This window comes from Cuculus canorus, chromosome 27 (genome assembly GCF_017976375.1).
Source record: "Cuculus canorus isolate bCucCan1 chromosome 27, bCucCan1.pri, whole genome shotgun sequence".
In the NCBI taxonomy this organism is placed as follows: domain Eukaryota; kingdom Metazoa; phylum Chordata; class Aves; order Cuculiformes; family Cuculidae; genus Cuculus; species Cuculus canorus.
The window spans coordinates 3,223,998-3,243,119 of NC_071427.1; the positions used below are offsets into that span (position 1 = coordinate 3,223,998).

At 61.3% G+C, this 19,122-nt stretch overlaps 1 protein-coding gene across 3 annotated transcripts in view; it reads right to left on the reverse strand.

Annotated features, from left to right (window-relative positions):
• Positions 1-19,122, reverse strand: part of PALM (paralemmin) — a 23,989-nt gene continuing 4,867 nt past the window's right edge. Inside the window, exons 1-9 of one of the 3 annotated variants that reach the window (XM_054050173.1) lie at positions 17,200-18,101; positions 11,551-11,599; positions 8,771-8,851; positions 8,538-8,668; positions 6,394-6,517; positions 5,955-5,976; positions 5,598-5,660; positions 4,565-4,696; positions 1-3,100 (exon numbers count right to left, since the gene is read on the reverse strand). In XM_054050173.1, the coding sequence (XP_053906148.1) occupies positions 2,517-3,100; positions 4,565-4,696; positions 5,598-5,660; positions 5,955-5,976; positions 6,394-6,517; positions 8,538-8,668; positions 8,771-8,851; positions 11,551-11,599; positions 17,200-17,300 (1,287 nt within the window). In that variant the 5' untranslated portion in view covers positions 17,301-18,101 and the 3' untranslated portion in view covers positions 1-2,516. Of the gene's footprint in view, positions 3,101-4,564; positions 4,697-5,597; positions 5,661-5,954; positions 5,977-6,393; positions 6,518-8,537; positions 8,669-8,770; positions 8,852-11,550; positions 11,600-17,199; positions 18,102-19,122 lie in introns of those variants that run through there. The other 2 variants (XM_054050176.1, XM_054050175.1) reach the window with 2 other exon arrangements.

Here is a 19,122-nt window from a genome sequence, read left to right on the forward strand (position 1 = left end):
TTTTTTTTTGGGGGGGGTTGGGGGGGTGAGGAAAAACTTCAAACGGCTTCGGCACAAGTGAAAAGCACGGGATTGCGGGAAGTGCACTTCAGCGGAGCCAGGCGGGGGGTGGCGGGGGGCTGGCTGGGATGGGGCTGGGGTGCAGCCGGGCTCCTCCGCCTGCGGTCACTCAGCCCCAACCAGCCCCGGCCCCACGGGGGCCTGATCCTGCTCCCTGCTGCTGGGGGAGCCGGATGGAGCCAGGGGCCGGCACTGGGTCCGAAGCCAACTGAAGGGCAAGGGGGTGCCAAGGGTGGGAGGGGGCCCCGGCGTGGGCTGGAATGGGGCTGTGGGACTCAGGGTGGGATGGGGCGGGCGGTGCTGGCCCCCAGCCATGGGGTGGCAGGAGGTGATGGATCCCCGCTGACCCTAACAAAGCCCCCCCGGGATCGATGGGGGTGCCCCGCAGCACCCAGCTCTGCGGCACTGGCGATGCCGCCGACGGGAGAGGCAGGAAGGGCACCCTCTTTCCCCTCTCCTGGGGGTGCCAGGCCTGACCCCCCGTTCTCTACCCCAGCTCTGCCTCTCCCAGAGGCTTTCAGTGCCCATCTGGGGCAGGACTGGCACAGCAGCGCCGTGAGCCCCCGCAGCCCCTGCCCCGCTCTCCTACGCCTGCAGATTCCAATGGGGGGGAAACTGCAACCTGGGGTGGGGGAATTTGGATGCCAGGGAAAGGGGGTCACTGCTCACACAAGGGGGCTGGAGGGGAGGGAATGCCTTGAGGGGCTGAGCTCCATCACTGGCTGCTCTGCCATCCTCGCCCAGGTGGGCTGGGCAGCTCAAGGGCTGCTCTGCACGAGCTTTGCCGGGGTCTTGGGGGATCCCTGGATCACCCCGATGCCCTCAGCAGGTGGGACCCCCTTGCACTCGCACCAGGAACCCTGTGCAGTGCTGCCTGGCAGCTGGGTCATGCTCCGGGCTGTCTGCACCCTGTCCAAAGCTCCTGTGCCCCCAGCACAAGGGCACCGGGCACTGCCATCCCGGTGATGTGGGGCACCAGGCAATGAAAGCCACCCCAGCACACGGGGCTCCAAAGCCCAGAGCCTTTGAGACAGTGATGACAGGAGATGGGGACCCCCTGGCAGCAGCTCCCATGCCAGGGCAGGACAGGATTGTAGCCCCAGCTCACCAGACCCACGAGGTGGGCTCAGCAGCACCCAATGCCCACGAGATGTGTCAGCCTCTGCAGAAGCACCCAGGGTTTGGGCAGGGCTCAGCACCCATGGGTGCCACCCTGCATCCCCCTCCCCAGCGGGTCTCAGTGGGGAGGAAACGCTGGTGCTGGTGGTGAAATCCCCGCTGAAAGGCTGGGGTGCAGGGTTGGGGGGGGAGCAGGGAAGTCTGTTTGCTGTCCTGGCATGGATACAGCATCCCAAGGATGCCCTCCACGGGACACCACACTCCCAGCAGCTCCCAGTCCCAGTGCCTGGGGTGAACTGGGCTGCCCCATGCCCTGGGGGTGGTGATGCTGCAGCCCCTGTGCCCAGGAAGCAGCTCTGCCAGGCTGTCACCGCTGGACCGGGAGCAGAGCCAGGAGGGAGACGAGGAGGCACAGGAGCTCCCAGCCCATCCCTATCCCCACAGGGCTTGGTTTCCCCCCCGAGCTCCCCATCTTTTGCTGCCATCACCACCCACGTCACCCCAAGAGGACACGGGCACCCGGCACGACTCAGCCCATCCAGCTGGAAGCACCCAGCGACGTTGGCAACGTGACAGCCAACGCCCCACGGGAGCCTGTGGCATCGGTACCTGGATGGTGGCAGCCGTCACTGTGAGCACCAAGTTCAGGGGAGCAGAGCAGGGGCTCCCACCCACAGCCCTGGGGAGAGGTTGGGGCTGATCCCATGGAAGCCACGCATGGCTCACGGCTCCCTGCAAGCTCCCGCCCGCAGCCGAGCATCGTGGAGGAGACTCTGCCCTCAACGCCCTTCCCTCGCCTGGATGGGCTCCATCCCCGAGGGGCTCACGGCTTGGGGAGCCCGGGGTTGCAGAGATGAGGGTGCGGGATGGAGCAGAGACATCCATGGGCAGCTGAGAGGGACAGCCCAGAGCCTTTCCCAGCAGGAGAAGCAGATGATGGAGCCGTTGGGAGAGGGGCTGGCTGAATCCACCGCGGGCTGGGCCAAATGTGGCTCACCGGGAGTCATCTACGGACGCAACGGCGTCCTCCGATCCCCCAGCCCGGGCAGCTCCGTCCTCCAACGGCAGGTGGGAAAATGCTGCTGAGAGGAGGGAAAGGCTCCGGTGTTGGCGTTGGGAGGGTGCTGGTGCAGGGGGAGGCTTGGCCATGGGATGAGGGGGGCTCTAATAAATATCACAGGCGCTGGTGGGGTGCGGTGTGGGCATCAGGCAGATGGGACGAGTTGGTGCCGTGGCCACGGTTCGCTGCTGCCTGTGGAGGGGCCGTATCCGGGGCGGTGGGCCTGGCTAGTGGGGGCCGGGACGGCGGGGGGGCTCGGTGGGGGCAGCGGCATGGCTCACATCACCGTGCAGCACTTGCAGCGCTGCTTCTTCACGTCCGTCTGCTGCTCAGCCTCCTTGGCATCTGTGGCGTTGGCACCCGGCTTCTGCCCACCCGGACCCTCCTCTGCCAGCGGCTGGGCGGCCGCCGGCTCCAGCGCGGTGCCGTTGGGCGGTGCGTGGTCCTTGCTTGCCGGTTCCGGCTTGCTCTCAGCATCCTCGATGACCACCAGCTCAGCCTTGATGGTACCCTCCAGCCCCAGCACCTTCTTGGTCTCGTTCTCATCCTCCACGTTCTGGTAGCCCATAAAGATCATGGTGACCGGCTGCTCCCGGCTCGGCTCCGTCCCCTCACCCGGTGGCAGCACCGTGGGGCTTTCCCGTGCCTTGGCTTGCAGCCCCGTGATCTCCCGTCGTGGCGTTGCCTTCTGGCTTGCCGGGGTGCCGCCGGCATCACCACCCTTGGCCGGGGTCTCCCGTCCGGCAGCTTCGCTCAAGGTGACCTCGTCCGCCTTGTGCAGGAGCTCGTCGACCTCGGAGGAGCTGAGGGGCTGAGCCCCATTCTGCAGAGCCCCATCCTCGGCGCTCACTGCGTGCACCACTGCGGGAACAAGAGGAAGGAGGGTGAGGGGGGGGCTTGGCGTGGGGGCACAAGTTGACCTGGGAAAGCTCCTGCTGCGATGACCTACTCAGACCCATCTCCCGTGCCACCAGAGCGCGGCACCTTCTCCTCCTCAAAGTCCCAGCACCCAGGCTGGGACCCCCCCAGCATCAACCCGACCCCTCAGCATCATCCCAACCCCCCTCCTCCTGCTGCCAGACCCCACCCTGCAACCCCCACCCCACGCAGCAGATGGGGAGCACAACCCAAAAGGAAAAATGTGAGGAGCCGTTCCTGGCCCCTTGGCACCTCCAAAGCCACAGACCCAGCGAGCCCTGCGGGAGCCACGGTTGTCTGCCAGGTTGCCAACAGCCTGCCAAGCTGGCCGTGGTCACGGCGGCGGGATGACGTCCGGCTGGCACCCGGCTCGCCTGGGCTGACGTGATGTTGTGTGGCAGATCAAGGCACGCTGCTGCTCCTGGGACCCCAGGGAGGGCTCAGCAGCTGCTGCCCCACCAAATCCCACCACGTCCCGCTGTGTCCCATTGCCTGGGGTACATGGTAGCCCCCTATCTGGGAGGGGACGCGGCTCTTTGGCCGCCGGCATGTGTTGCACGGCTGCTTGCAGTGCTGGAGGCAGCAGACGTCCGTCACAGCGAGAGCAGCCTCCAGCTCATCGCATTTTCCACTTGACCTGGGGCATCATGCGATGATCAGTGCAATGGCCTCAACAGCTGATGAAGGAATGGATGACAACCAGCCCTGGCGGAGTCAGCTCCACCCGAAATCGCTGCCGAGGTGGCTCCTCAGCCCATCCTTGGAGATGGGGGTCCTGGAGCAGCTGGGATCTGAAGGGCAGCGTGACTCAGCATCACCGTGGCCTTGAGGAGGGTGTTGAACAGGACCAGCCGCCGGTGCATTGTGGTTTCCTTGGACAGGCAGTCGGTCCACTCGGCCATCACAGTCCCAGTAACACGCCAGAGCTCCATGGTTGGTCCTTGCCATCAACACCGCCAACCCTTGGGTGTCATCAGACCCTTTAAAGCTGAATCCCGGAGGTTCCCAAAAGCAGGGACCAATCCCTGTGGCTGCACCTCCTCTGTGCCTGATGGCCAAGCTCCCCTCTGCTGGCCGGGACACGGTGGGCTCTTCTGGAGCTGTGTTGAGTCTTGGACATGGCAGACCCTCTTCTCCACTCTCTTGCAGCGCAGGGTAACAATGTGCAGACCTGCTGGCCTTTTGGGACCATCTACACCATTCCATCAGGATGCATCCCATGTCGGACCGTCCCGGGAGCAGGTCTGGGGCTGGCGTGAGGTCACCTTCCCTACAGAGCTGGTGAGGAAGCCAAGAGCAGCACCAGCCCTTCCTGTCCCCGGTGCCTGCTGGGATGCTCGGGCAGCCGCTCCCTCGTCCCCTGCCCTTTGCTCTTGACGCCTGCAAGCGGCGAGAGATGGGCCGTACCTTTCAGCTCATCCTCGTACACTTTGACGCCCTGCAGACAGTGGTTTTGGGGGAGCAGGGTGGTGCTGGACAGGACCTTGGTCTCCCCAGTCACTCTGTCCTTCTCCACGGTGATCTCCACCGAGTACATGGCTGGGACACAAAGAGCACAGCGCACGTTACGGCGGCCCCGGACCCTCCCCAGCCCCTGCTCAGCCGCCGGCAGCAGCGGGCAGGCGTGTGGCGGCAGCGGTGCAGTGCGGTGCGGTGCTCAGCGGCGTTAGCGAGGCGGCAGCGAGGAGTGGTGAATGGCAGAGGTGAGTGCGACATCCCGGGCGCAGCCCTCCTAGCGGGACCCACGGGGCTGTCACCATCCTGGCATCCCCTTACCTCCACGGCTTCTGCATCCCTGCTGGCACCGTAGCAGGTGATGGATGCCACGTCCGTCTGTCCGGCTGGTGAGCTCATGCTTGTGGGAGGCGGCATCTCCCGCTGAGGGTGCTGGCAGCCCCTCTGCTCCCGTGGGACCTGCCTTGGCATCTCTCCTTTGGCTCCTGGCTAGTCCCCACCGGCACTGCGGTTGCCTTGCTCCGAGGACCACGAGATTTTTGCCCAGCGCCGGTGCTGTGACTCAGTCTGAGCCATCCCCACCAAGCTGGAGTGAACCCCTCCAGCAGCAGAATTGGCTGCAGCCCCCCTGGTGTGGGCAGTTTGGTCCCTGCACCCCTGCAAGCTCCCCACGTGTGCCGGCTGAGCCATGCCGGCAGCCGATGCTCCGCTCCCTCGCGCCGGAGAAGCCGCAAATAGAGGCGAAGGATGAAATCAGAGCAGAGAGATGGAACAAGGGGCAAAAAGAGGGCTCTAACCCACCAACCAGCCGTGGGGTGGAAGCAAAACCAAACCTTCTGATTGCAAATAAACGATGTTGCCTTGGGCTTGGAAAGTCATCGAGCGGTGGGGAGCGGTGGTGGCAGGGCTGCGGGGTGGGCAGCGAGCCGAAAGGAAGGGGAAGCGCCCAGGATGAAGAGCTTCTCTCGGAAAGAGGGTAACCTACCTGCCTTCATCATGTCAGTGCCTTCCACCACCTTCATGGGGCTGCTGGAGATCTTCTTCTCAGCTGGGGACAGAGAGGAGAGGTGACCGCCTGGGCCAAAACCCATCACCTGAGTGCCCAAATGCCTGTGGGATGGTCTCAGGGAGGGGCTGGTGCCTGGGATGGGGCCCCCTGGAGCAGGGCATCACTGCCCGGGAGGGGACAGGGACTCCCACTGCCCAGGAGGGGACAGGGTTGTGGGCACAGGGCTGATCCAGCATCCCTCACCCATCCAGCTCCAGTGCCGGGGCAGCACGAGGGGGCGGCGGGAGCTGCACCCCAAGATTGGGAACCGTGGCCGAGGTGGGGGTCACCTACCCTTGACTGTGCCCAGAGGACTCTGCAAAACAGAAGGGAGAGGTTAGGAGCCACCAGGAGCTGCCATACACCCACCACCCACGCACCAACCGCCCTCGCACCCAACCCCACCAGGAGAAGGGACCCCAGCCCCAGGGGGTCAGCAGAGCAGGGGCTCTAAGGGTGGCAGGGACACAGTGGGTGGCCAACCCACCCTGCTGGGACCAGGGGTCACCACAGCTACACCAGCACCCCAGTGCCACCCCACAGTCATCAGCAGAGGCGCCCCATGCTTGGCTCCCCCAGCAGTGCAACCTGCCCACCACCAGCAGCTCCCTGTGCCGTGCCAGCAGCAGGAACTAGCTCCGGTTTGGCAGGGGTGACCCTCCCCACCACCAGGCACCCCATCTCCTCCTTCGCCCCTGCCACAGCCCTGCCTGCAGAGAGCAGCCGTGCCCACCTTCTGTGTGTTGGGGACAGCCTCTGTCTTCTCCTCCTTTGCCGGCGCCGCCACCTCTGCCAGGTTCTCCTTGGTGGAAGTCGCTGAGCTGCCGTTCTCCAGCGTCTCCAGCTCCTTCTCCAGTCTGTGGGGAGAGTCGGGGCTAAGAGACCATGGGGAGCTGTGGGGCAGGCAGCTGTGGGGCAGGCAGCCCCAGCAGACCTGCGAACGCGGGCCGGCGACATCATGCAGAGGAGAGGGGAGGCACCCCCTGGGCTCAGGGACAGACAGACGGACCTCAGCCACAGCCGTCACCATCTCCTTGGAGGGAAAAAGTATATATTTGCTGGAACAAACCCAGGGGCTTCACCAGTGGGTGTTTCCTTCGCCCTTAATGTGGGCGCCTGTCGATTATGTGCCTCCACCCATCTCCATGGGGCGAGTGATGCTCAAGGTGACGGTGGTGGCTCTGCAGCCGCTGAGCAACCAGGGCAGCTGCTCTGCTGACAGGCTCAGGGCAAGCAGATGGATGAATCATAGAATAGTTTGGGTTGGAAGGGAGCTCAAAGCCCATCCACTCCCATGCCATGGGCATGAACATCTCCCATAGGATCCAATTGCTCAAATCCTTCTGCAACCTGGCCTGGAACCCCTCCAGGGATGGCGCAGCCACCACTGCTCTGGGCAACCTGTTCCAGGGCCTCCCCACCCTCACAGCAAAACATTCCTTCCCAAGATCTCAGCACAATCTCCCCTCTTTCAGCTGAGGACCATCCCCTCTCATCCCTGCACCCCCTGACAAAGAACCGCCTCTGCGGACACCGGGCAGAGAGATTGACTCCATGGGGTGACCCCCCCAGCTCTCGCTGTCCCCATGCAGTGACGACAGAACCCACCCCACGCCAGTGCCCTCGTTTGGTGACACGAAGCAAGGCTGGTTTGGAACTGGATGATCTTTAAGGCCCCTTCCAACCCAAACTATTCTCTGGTTCTAAGATTCTACCATAGTTCAGCTCCTACTGGCGTTGCCCAAAGCCTCATTGAGCATCTCACCCGTTCCCAACCCAGCCAAGAGCTGTGCCGGCAGTGGGGCCCCACCAGGACTCGGTGGACTGCAGGAGAATCCCCACGGATTCACGTCTGGGCCCCTCTGTCAGCACGGTGGCAGCTCCCCCCGGCAGAGCCTCCCCCTTGACTCCGGTCTCCCCGCAAGACGCCGGCGGAGGAATGCATCGCGCCATTAGACGGACACAAAGGCCCCTTCGTGCTTGACCCCTCTCTGCACCGATGCTCGGTAATTAACGACCCAGCCGTGACTGATTGCATTCTTGCAGGGCAGCCGGGCTGCTGGGACACCTTCATTCTGGGGGTTTTGTCCCCCCTCTTGCTTTCAGAACACCCTGCACGAGGGGGCCGGGCAGGGGCTGGGAATTCTTTTCCTGGGGATGGCTAAGCCACCCCAGCGGGGACCGACATCCGTAGGGAAACAGCCCCGGTTTCTCTCCCCCTGTCACCATGGGTGCTGAGCACTGAACAGCATCACCGGGGAGGCCAATCCTGGCTTCCAGCCCCATGGATCCCACCGGTGACCCACACAGCTCCGGTCCCGGAGGTAGGCACGGGGGTGACGCTGTGCAGAACACGGTTCAGGGTGTCCACGCTCAGAGGGGCTACAGGGCTGGATGGGCTCCAGGAGTGGCCACAGCCCTCGGACAAGTAGCCAGCAAGAGCGGCTGAGCCCTGGGAGCACCACGGTAGCATCTCCACCCCTGGGAGCTCCGAGCTCCAGAGTTGATGCTCTACCCTGAGCTGGGCTGTGGTGGAACCTAAGCCTGGTGTCCAGCACGTGGGACTGAGCTGCAACTCAGCATCATTTAGACTGGACACGAGGAAGAATTTCTTCACCACGAGTGTGGTGAGACACTGGAACAGGTTGCCCAGGGAAGATGTGGCTGCCCCATCCCTGGAGGTGTTCAGGGCCAGGTTGGATGAGCCTTGGGCAGCCTGAGCCAGTGGGATGTCCCTGCCCACGGCATGGGGTTGGAACTGGATGATCTTTAAGGTCGCTTCCAACCCAAACTATTCTCTGATTCTATGATCCCGTCTGCTCAGGGGAGTCGCTGGAGAGATTCAAGTGCCACCTCAGCTCCATGCGGCTCCGTTACCTCTGGATGGTTTCCTCCAGCTCCTTAGTCTTCACCTCATCTTCCTGCATCTGCTTCTTCATGGCCTCATCCTCTTCGGAGGCTGAAGCCGGGGCCCCCTCCAGCAGCCATCTCTCCCGCAGAGCCTTGGACTGGGAAGCAGAGGGGGGGTCACGATCCTGCTGCCCCCCAGCTGGGGCATCCCAGCGTGTCCCTGGGGCAGAGACAGCACGGGGCACGTGGGGGATCCTCACCTTGAGATGCTGCAGCTGCCGCCTGTCATCCTCGAGCTGCCGTCTTTTGTTCTCGATCTCCGTCTGACGTTTCCGCTTCTCCTGGAAGGATGAGAGCAGCAGAGCTTGGGTTGGCGTGGGGAGAGGGTGGGCATCTCCCTCCTGGCCAGGGCATCATCCCCAGAGCTGGGATGAGCAGGGAGCAAAGGACTCCTGGGGGGTCAGAAACCCCTCCTGGCCAGGGCATCATTCCCAGAGCTGGGATGAGCAGGGAGCAAGGGACTCCTGGGGATCAAAAACTGGGATACGGGCTGTGCATGAGGATGCGAGGCTGGTTTTGGGGTCAGCCCACCAGAAGCTCACCCTGCCCTCACTCAGGGAAACTAAGGCACGGAGGGTACAGAGAAAGACAAGGAGAGACTGGAGTCTCTTCACTGTCCCCTCATCCAGCGGCGCTGAGCCAGTGCCGGGGAAGCAGCCCCCACGGCCTCTCTCTATTCCTCCTCGTTGCACATCCTGGGGCTGATCCAAACCATTCCAGCAGAGTCAGTCCCAGCCTGGGAAGCGTCACCCGCTCGCTTTCTCCTCTGGCCCAGAACAATTTGCCCTTTGTGCAGCCGAGATCGGCCGATAGCGGGATGGGCTGGGGAAGCTGGCAGCCCGCGGCGGGCAGGGGAGCTGCTACGGGGCAGCGATGGGGAAACCAACCCAGTGCCCAGCATGGCACCAACTGCTCGCTGACTCCTATTACCAGGACCCACAGTGGGCAGGGCCAGATTCTGCACCAGCCTCAGCCCTTCCATCACTCATTTCCCTCTCACTCAAGGCTCATCAAGGCGTTCTATCATTAATTAAACCTCCCAGTTGCCCATCGCTCACTCTGCCCCTGTTTCAGTGATGCAACCAAGCCCTGATGGACCACGTGCATTCCCAGGAAGAGCTGAGGTCCAAGCACAGGGTCCATGCATCCCTTGTTTGGCTGCTGGTGACCCCCCTACTCAGGTCTGGGTGCCTACAGGGGTCCTTCTCTAGTTGCAGCCCCAGAGCAGCTTTCCAGGCTGGAAGCAGGGGCTGGGAAAGCGGCTCGCAGTCCCTACACCGGCACAGCTACTGCGCCCACGCTCTCCACCCTGCCGGTGTCATCCCTGTGTGCTGCAGGTGACGGATGTAGAGATGTGGGGACACCAGCTCAGGGTCCTGTGTGCTGCAGGTGATGGACGTAGAGATGTGGGGACACCAGCTCAGGGTCCTGTGTGCTGTAGGTGATGGATGTAGAGATGTGGGGACACCAGCTCAGGGTCCTGTGTGCTGCAGGTGATGGATTGTAGAGATGTGGGGACACCAGCTCAGGGTCCTGTGTGCTGCAGGTGATGGATGTAGAGATGTGGGGACACCAGCTCAGGGTCCTGTGTGCTGCAGGTGATGGATGTAGAGATGTGGGGACACCAGCTCAGGGTCCTGTGTGCTGCAGGTGATGGATGTAGAGATGTGGGGACACCAGCTCAGGGTCCTGTGTGCTGTAGGTGATGGATGTAGAGATGTGGGGACACCAGCTCAGGGTCCTGTGTGCTGTAAGTGATGGATTGTAGAGATGTGGGGACACCAGCTCAGGGTCCTGTGTGCTGTAAGTGATGGATGTAGAGATGTGGGGACACCAGCTCAGGGTCCTGTGTGCTGCAGGTGATGGATGTAGAGATGTGGGGACACCAGCTCAGGGTCCTGTGTGCTGTAAGTGATGGATGTAGAGATGTGGGGACACCAGCTCAGGGTCCTGTGTGCTGTAAGTGATGGATGTAGAGATGTGGGGACACCAGCTCAGGGTCCTGTGTGCTGCAGGTGATGGATGTAGAGATGTGGGGACACCAGCTCAGGGTCCTGTGTGCTGTAGGTGATGGATGTAGAGATGTGGGGACACCAGCTCAGGGTCCTGTGTGCTGTAAGTGATGGATTGTAGAGATGTGGGGACACCAGCTCAGGGTCCTGTGTGCTGTAAGTGATGGATGTAGAGATGTGGGGACACCAGCTCAGGGTCCTGTGTGCTGCAGGTGATGGATGTAGAGATGTGGGGACACCAGCTCAGGGTCCTGTGTGCTGTAGGTGATGGATGTAGAGATGTGGGGACACCAGCTCAGGGTCCTGTGTGCTGCAGGTGATGGATGTAGAGATGTGGGGACACCAGCTCAGGGTCCTGTGTGCTGCAAGTGATGGATGTAGAGATGTGGGGACACCAGCTCAGGGTCCTGTGTGCTGCAGGTGATGGATATAGAGATGTGGGGACACCAGCTCAGGGTCCTGTGTGCTGCAGGTGATGGATGTAGAGATGTGGGGACACCAGCTCAGGGTCCTGTGTGCTGCAGGTGATGGATGTAGAGATGTGGGGACACCAGCTCAGGGTCCTGCGTGCTGCAGGTGATGGATGTAGAGATGTGGGGACACCAGCTCAGGGTCCTGTGTGCTGCAGGTGATGGATGTAGAGATGTGGGGACACCAGCTCAGGGTCCTGTGTGCTGCAGGTGATGGATGTAGAGATGTGGGGACACCAGCTCAGGGTCCTGTGTGCTGCAAGTGATGGATGTAGAGATGTTGGGACACCAGCTCAGAGTCCTGTGTGCTGTAGGTGATGGATGTAGAGATGTGGGGACACCAGCTCAGGGTCCTGTGTGCTGTAAGTGATGGATGTAGAGATGTGGGGACACCAGCTCAGGGTCCTGTGTGCTGTAGTTGATGGATGTAGAGATGTGGGGACACCAGCTCAGGGTCCTGCATGCTCATCGTGTGCTCACCACGCTCAGCGGACTCACCGCGATGGCCTGCAGCCTCTCCTGCTGAAGGGTGCTGGCCTCCACAACCCTGCAAAAGAGCAGAAGCAGCAGTGAAGAGGGCGGGCAGCGGGTGAATGAGGATATTGTGCCACCGGATACAGCGCGCAGACAAAGTGTGGACCCTTCCCTTCCACTGGCTGCTTTCTCCTCTTCTCCTTGTCCTCCTGGAGCCAAGCACACAGCTCCTACAGGCGCCCCGTGGACCCCTGCCCTGCCCCAATCCCCTGGGAGACACACCTGGGGGTGACCCAGCATGGCCAGACCCACTTCTCCCATGGCCCAGATGGAAACGGTGAGCACGGAGAAGCTGGAATGGGATGGTTTTGGCCACCCTTGTGGTTCAACCTGTCTCACACTTTCCATTCCAAGCCCATTTCTTGGCTGCTGACACCTTTCCCAGGCAGTGACCTTTCTGGGCTGCGTGCACGGGCACACGCACACGTGCACAGACAGACGGACGCAGAGACGCACATGCATAGACACACGGACACGCACGATGCACACGCAGACACACGGACACACAGAGATGCGCATGCAGAAACACCAATGCATGTGCACAGACACACGGACAGGCGCGATGCACATACAGACACGTGCACAGACACACAGAGATGCGCACGCACAGACACACGGACACATGGACACACAGAGATGCGCATGCAGACACACCAATGCATGTGCACAGACACACGGACATGCGCGATGCACATACAGACACGAGCACAGACATACAAGAGATGCACATGCAGACACATAGATGCACGCACACGGACACACAGACACGCACAGCCGCACGTGCACAGACACACGGACACGCACAGGCGCACACGTTGCAACAGGCTCCACTCCAGCTGGGATTTGTGCTCCCAGGCTTGGCACCTGCCACCACGACGCAGCCGTGCCTGGGGATGCCGCCGGCGGCAGCCGCCTCGCTGGCCCCGACGCAGCTCTCCCGGGTGCAGCCAGACCCTGGGGTGCTGCGAGAAGGGGGTGCCCTACACCCCGACAGCCGTATGCCCATGCAGCCGCCTTCCCATGTTCCACGAGTGCCGAGGACCAGTCCGACCAGCAGCGCAGCCCTATGGGACCCAACGAGAGCCCCCACGCCGCCAAGCATCAGGTGCAGGTTCTGCAGCCGGGAGCCGCAGAGAGGGGCTAAGGGCGTCTGCACGGATGCAGCTGGGACTGGGGATGCTCTGACGCCGTCTGGTGATGCTAACAAAGCGCTTAGCTGTGACACTAATTAGGGTGGGAGGCGCAGAGGTACCATCAGGAGATGGATCATTGCCACTTACTTCCCAGAGCAAGGGCCAGCGGAGCCGGCGCAAGCAGCTGCTCCGGAGGAGATATCGGCATGGAAGCATTGACCTGGGCTCCGGTTCCTGTGGCCAAACCCTTTTTCCAGCTGCTTCCTTGCACACGGAGCCCTCTACGCCGCTGCAAGCAGGAGGGAGGAAACCCAGGCAGGGGGTTCACGCCTCCAGCCCAAAGTGGGGTCCATGGCTGTTCCTCCTGCTGTTGGGGGATGCTCGGGAGAGCTCTTGGGCTTAATTTATGCTGGCGCTTAAGCACACATCCATTTTCACAGCTCCCAGGAGCTCCTGGAGCTGATGCGCGGGGCCAGTGGGATGCACCTACACCTGCCTCCCCCCAGTCCATCCCTGCATTGAAGATGCAATTAAAGCAAGAGGCAGACAGTCCTTTCCCAGGAGGGAGAAGAGCAGCCAGACGGGTGGCTCAGGGAAAAGAAGGAGAGGGTGGGCAGCGCCGTGTCCTCAGCGCAGCTGGAAAAACCATCAACAAGGAGTGAGTGCCAGAAGCCAGGTCCCACCCAGCCTCCCCGCGGCTGCGCGCTCGTGGGCATCTGGTGACTTGGGGGCCACAGAGCCACCCACACAGGTCGAAACCACCCCCCAGCTTCACATAGCATCAACCAGAACAGGAGCTGAGCCCCAGCTCAGCTTGGGGTGCATCTGTCCGAAGGCAACGTGGACTTTGAGGCACCCGCAGGCACCCTGGCATGGGGGCACCAGCCCTGCTCCCCAAGTTTCTGCTCATCTCTCCTCTCCCCATTTGCTCGCCGGGGCTCTGGGTGAGGAGAGAGCATCTCTACGCTCCTGCTAAGGGCTTTTCCAACGCTTGGTACCTCCCTGCGCTGAGCTCTGGCCACACATGCCACCCACGCGCGCCCTTGCACACGCGTGTGCCTTCACACAAGCCCACAGTCAGAGAGGACAGCACAGGGGTGTGCAAGAGCTCAGCTTTGCACGAAATCAGACGGGTTCTATCAGGGCAAAAGGACCTCCTGCCTCTTCAAAAGCAGCGATTAACTGAAAGCCGCTCAGAGCCACCCGTCCTCCCCTCACCCTGTATCCTGGGATCCCGGCAGCGTATGAAATCCAGGCCAGAAAAACAACCCGGAGAAGGTGTCGCTTTGGCAGCGGTTATTTTTGTGCTGTTTGCGGCGATGCTGTGACTGTTTCACAGGCGCAAGCGCACGCCCGCAGCCTCGCTGTGCTCCGGTCGGGAATGAAATCATTAGAAACCCAAAGAGGGTTGGAGTCCGTGAGTCCCATTCCTGTCCTTGGCTGTGTTGGGATGTGGAGAGCAGCCGGATCTGGCACGGGGGGGTAACAGAGGGAGCGAGGGGCCAATCCTGCTCCCTTCCCACTGTCCTGGACACCAGCTGCACCCTGCAAATCCCCTGGCAGTGGGAGTCATTCCCTGGCGGGGAGAGGGACTGGGAACAGTGGGTTTCCCAAGGGAAACCACCCCTGGCCACCAGCTGGGACCAGGAATGGGGTCTGCCGTGCCACAGCCCCATTCCTGAGCTCTCACCTCATCCCTGGATCCAAGAGAATGAACTTGGATAGGAAAGAAAGACCGAAAGCCTCATTTTCTTGCAGTTGCACAGATGCAGCTGTGATAAGGATGGTGATGGAGTCATGAAAAGGATGGTGATGGAACCATGACAAGGATGGTGATGGAACCGTGACAAGGATGGTGATGGAGTCATGGCAAGGATGATGATGGAACCATGACAAGGATGGTGATGGAACCGTGACAAGGATGGTGATGGAACCATGACAAGGATGGTGATGGAACCGTGACAAGGATGGTGATGGAGTCATGGCAAGGATGATGATGGAACCATGACAAGGATGGTGATGGAGCCGTGACAAGGATGGTGATGGAACCATGACAAGGATAGTGATGGAGTCATGGCAAGGATGATGATGGAACCATGACAAGGATGGTGATGGAACCGTGACAAGGATGGTGATGGAACCGTGACAAGGATGGTGATGGAGCCGTGACAAGGATGGTGATGGAGTCATGGCAAGGATGGTGATGGAACCATGACAAGGATGGTGATGGAACCATGACAAGGATGGTGATGGAGTCGTGGCAAGGATGGTGATGGAGCCGTGATAAGGATGGTGATGGAGCCGTGACAAGGATGGTGATGGAGCCATGACAAGGATGGTGATGGAGCCATGAGTCCCTGTGGGTGGGTGTGGGGATGAAGAGGGAGCAGCATCTGCATCCAGAGCCCTGATGGGAGAGCACGGAGCACGCGCTGGGAGCAACAGACACATCAGGGCTCTACGCTCTGCCCTGGGCTTCAGCCCAAGGGGTGAAACCACCAAGCCAGTGAGGAACCCCCATGGGATTCAGGGCAGCTGCGATGGAGCTCGCAGAGACAGACTATGTGCAAAAGTTGACGGGAGGAAGCGGCTGCCCCTCTCCCACCCTGCCCTGAGCCAGCGCTGCCTGAGCGGCCGCGGGGCAGGTTGGCACCAGCCCACAGAGCCAGGGCTCCCCTTCCCCATGCAGATCTTCCTGCTCCGGGGCCGTGGGTCCCCCCCGAGTCCAGCTCTTGGCACCCCGGACTCAGAGGGCTCTTGGCCAGTGCCTGTTTCTCTCCTGGATCTTGCCCCGTTCGACGCATCCAAACTTTTACAGCATTCCCAAAACGTTCTGTTCTGCTTTTCCTCCCTCCTCCATCCTCTTTATTTTCCATTATTCACTTCAGTCTCCGCATTCCCGGGTTGAAAGCCAGGAATCTTCCTGGCCCAAGGAGAGACGCTAAACGGGCTGGATGCCCCTCGCTGCCCCCTCCCTGCTGGTGCCCCCCCGCCAACCCCACCACAGGCTGCCCGAGACCCCTCCCACGCCACAGCACAAACCAGAGTGCCTGCTCCCCATCCTCCTCTTCCTCTCTCATTCTCTGCAGCCCCCCATCCTCCTTTTCCTCTCCTTTTTTCCACTCCCTCATCCTCCTCTTCCTCATTCCCCACAGCCCCCATACTCCTCTTCCTCTCTTGCTCCTCACTCCATCCCATCCTCCACTTCCTCTCCCATTCCCCTCTTCCCATCCTCCTCTTCCCCTCCCATTCCCCTCTCCCCCATCCTCCTCTTCCTCTCCCATTCCCCTCTCCCCCATCCTCCTCTTCTTCTCCCATCCCCCTCTCCCCATCCTCCTCTTCCTCTCCCATTCCCCTCCCCATCCTCTCTTCCTCTCTCATCTCCCTCTCCCCATCCTCCTCTTCCTCTCCCACTCCCCTCTCCCCCATCCTCCTCTTCCTCTCCCATTCCCCTCTCCCCCATCCTCCTCTTCCTCTCCCACTCCCCTCTCCCCCATCCTCCTCTTCCTCTCCCACTCCCCTCTCCCCCATCCTCCTCTTCCTCTCCCATTCCCCTCTCCCCATCCTCCTCTTCTTCTCCCATTCCCCTCTCCTCCGTCCTCCTCTTCCTCTCCCATTCCCCTCTCCCCCATCCTCCTCTTCCTCTCCCATCCCCCTCTCCCCCATCCTCCTCTTCTTCTCCCATTCCCCTCTCCCCCATCCTCCTCTTCCTCTCCCATTCCCCTCTCCCTCATCCTCCTCTCCCATCCCTGCAGCCTCGGGTCGGTACCGCTGAGGCTCCGGTACCTGATGGCTCCACCGAGCAGTGAGGCGGTTCCCTAGCAACGGCACCATGGCAACGGCGCCATGGCAACGGGGCGAGCCGCCGGGATGGGGGGATGCGCAGGGTTACCCCTGGGACTGGGGAAGGTGCTCTCCAGACCCAGCACCCCCAGGGCACAGCACCCCCAGAGCCTCCCTGGAGGTTTGGCCATCCCAGCATGAGCTCCAGATCCACCCTGGGTGCCAGAACCCCCAGGGCACAGCACCCCCAGGGCACAGCACCCCCAGAGCCTCCCTGGAGGTTTGGCCATCCCAGCATGAGCTCCAGATCCATCCTGGGTGCCAGCACCCCCAGGGCACAGCACCCCCAGGGCACAGCACCCCCAGAGCCTCCCCGGAGGTTTGGCCATCCCAGCACGAGCTCCAGATCCACCCTGTGTGCCAGCACCCCCGGGGCACAGCACCCCAGAGCCTCCCCAGAGGTTTGGCCATCCCAGCACGAGCTCCAGATCCATCCTGTGTGCCAGCACCCCCAGGGCACAGCACCCCCAGAGCCTCCCTGGAGGTTTAGCCATCCCAACACGAGCTCCAGATCCATCCCGGGTGCCAGACAGGCACAGAAAGGTGCCACCAACCAGCCCCTCATGAACTAAAAGCTCAGGAAAGAAACCCAAAGGAAGCCCTTCCTCCCCCCTCATTTCATCCAGCTCCACTTAACAGGCTCGTGCTTTTCCATCCGGTGTCCACGGCGCGCGTGTCCCAGCCCCGCAGCTCCCAGGGCAGCTCCTCGAGCCGTTTCTGCATGCACCGCACGGCCATGGCACAGGAGACGAGGTCAATGGGAGCAGGGATGCAGGCGGCACCAGGAGATGATGCCCCGGGAGCTCCCACCTGCAAAGGCAGCAATCCCTGGATCCAGGGACAAATTCCCAGACACGTGTGGGCACTCACGAGTCCCGGGCACGCATCCACACTTTCCCTTGGCTCTCCAGCTCTTTCCAGCCCTGCTGATGCTGCCGTTTCCTACCATCACAAGGGAAGCCTGTGACCTTTTGTCTCCTCCCTGCCTGACATGAAACAATAATGTTTATTTGCCTTCCTCTGTTTTTTTCCCATTAGCTCATCCAAATGTGCGAAGAGCCATTTCGAGCCACTCCTCCGCTCTCCTGACCTCTGTTCCCTTTCCAGCACTCAGCTCTGAGCCAGGCAGAGAGCAGGGAGGCACCGCAGCCTGGACCTCTGTATCGACGCCGTTCAGCCACAACCCTAGGCAGGCAGGTCCTGCTTAGATATCCGTGTTAAACAGCAGCGATCGAGGGACCAACACTGATTTAAACCACCATTCCCATGCCAAGAGCCAAACCCCCTTGGCCGAGTGGAGTGACGCTGCTGTGGGGAGCGCGCCTACGGAGAGGTTGTAAAGCCTCCGTCACGAAGCCATTAGCAGCGAGGCCGCTATCGAACGCCCTCGTTGACAGCGGGTGCAGAGGGGAGGGGGACACAGCAGCCCGGGGGGGCCGCTACTCATCCACCACAAAGGCAAATAAACCAGCGGCCAACAGCTTGGGCAGGGACGGCGAGAAAGCTGCGCTGCCAAGGAGTTAAGTGCCAGGGTGGTTGGGCACAGGGTGTGATCCAGCTGCTTAGGTTCTGGTGGTAAAAGGGGCTGCTCCTGCCCCACGGTGCTGGGTGCCTCCATCCCAGCGCTCAGGCTGCTCCTTCCCTCTCCATGAGCCAATACCCCAGTGCTCAATCCCACTCCATCCTTCTCTGTGCATCATCACCCCAGTGCTCAATCCCATTCCATCCCTCTCCATAAAACACCACCCCAGTGCTCAGGCTACTCCATCTCTCTCCGTAAACCACCACCCCAGTGCTCAATCCCACTCTATTCCTCTCTGTGCGCCACCACCCCAGTGCTCAATCCCACTCCATCCCTCTCCATAAACCATCACCCCAGTGCTCAGGCTGATCCATCCCTTTCCGTAAACCACTACCTCAGTACTCAATCCCACTCCATCCCTTTCCATAAACCACCACCCCAGTGTTCAATACCACTCTATTCCTCTCTGTGCGCCACCACCCCAGTGCTCAATCCCATTCCATCCCTCTCCATAAACCACCACCCCAGTGCTCAATCCCATTCCATCCCTCTCCATAAACCACCACCCCAGTGCTCAATCCCATTCCATCCCTCTCCATAAACCACCACCCCAGTGCTCAATCCCATTCCATCCCTTTCCATAAACCATCACCCCAGTGCTCAATCCCATTCCATCCCTTTCCATAAACCATCACCCCAGTGCTCAATCCCACTCCATCCCTCTCCATAAACCATCACCCCAGTGCTCAGGCTGATCCATCTCTCTCTGTAAACCACCACCCCAATGCTCAATCCCACTCCATCCCTCTCTGTGCATCATCACCCCAGTGCTCAATCCCATTCCATCCCTCTTCATAAACCACCACCCCAGTGCTCAATCCCATTCCATCCCTTTCCATAAATCATCACCCCAGTGCTCAATCCCATTCCATCCCTTTCCATAAATCATCACCCCAGTGCTCAATCCCATTCCATCCCTCTCCATAAACCACCACCCCAGTGCTCAATCCCACTCCATCCCTCTCCATAAATCATCAC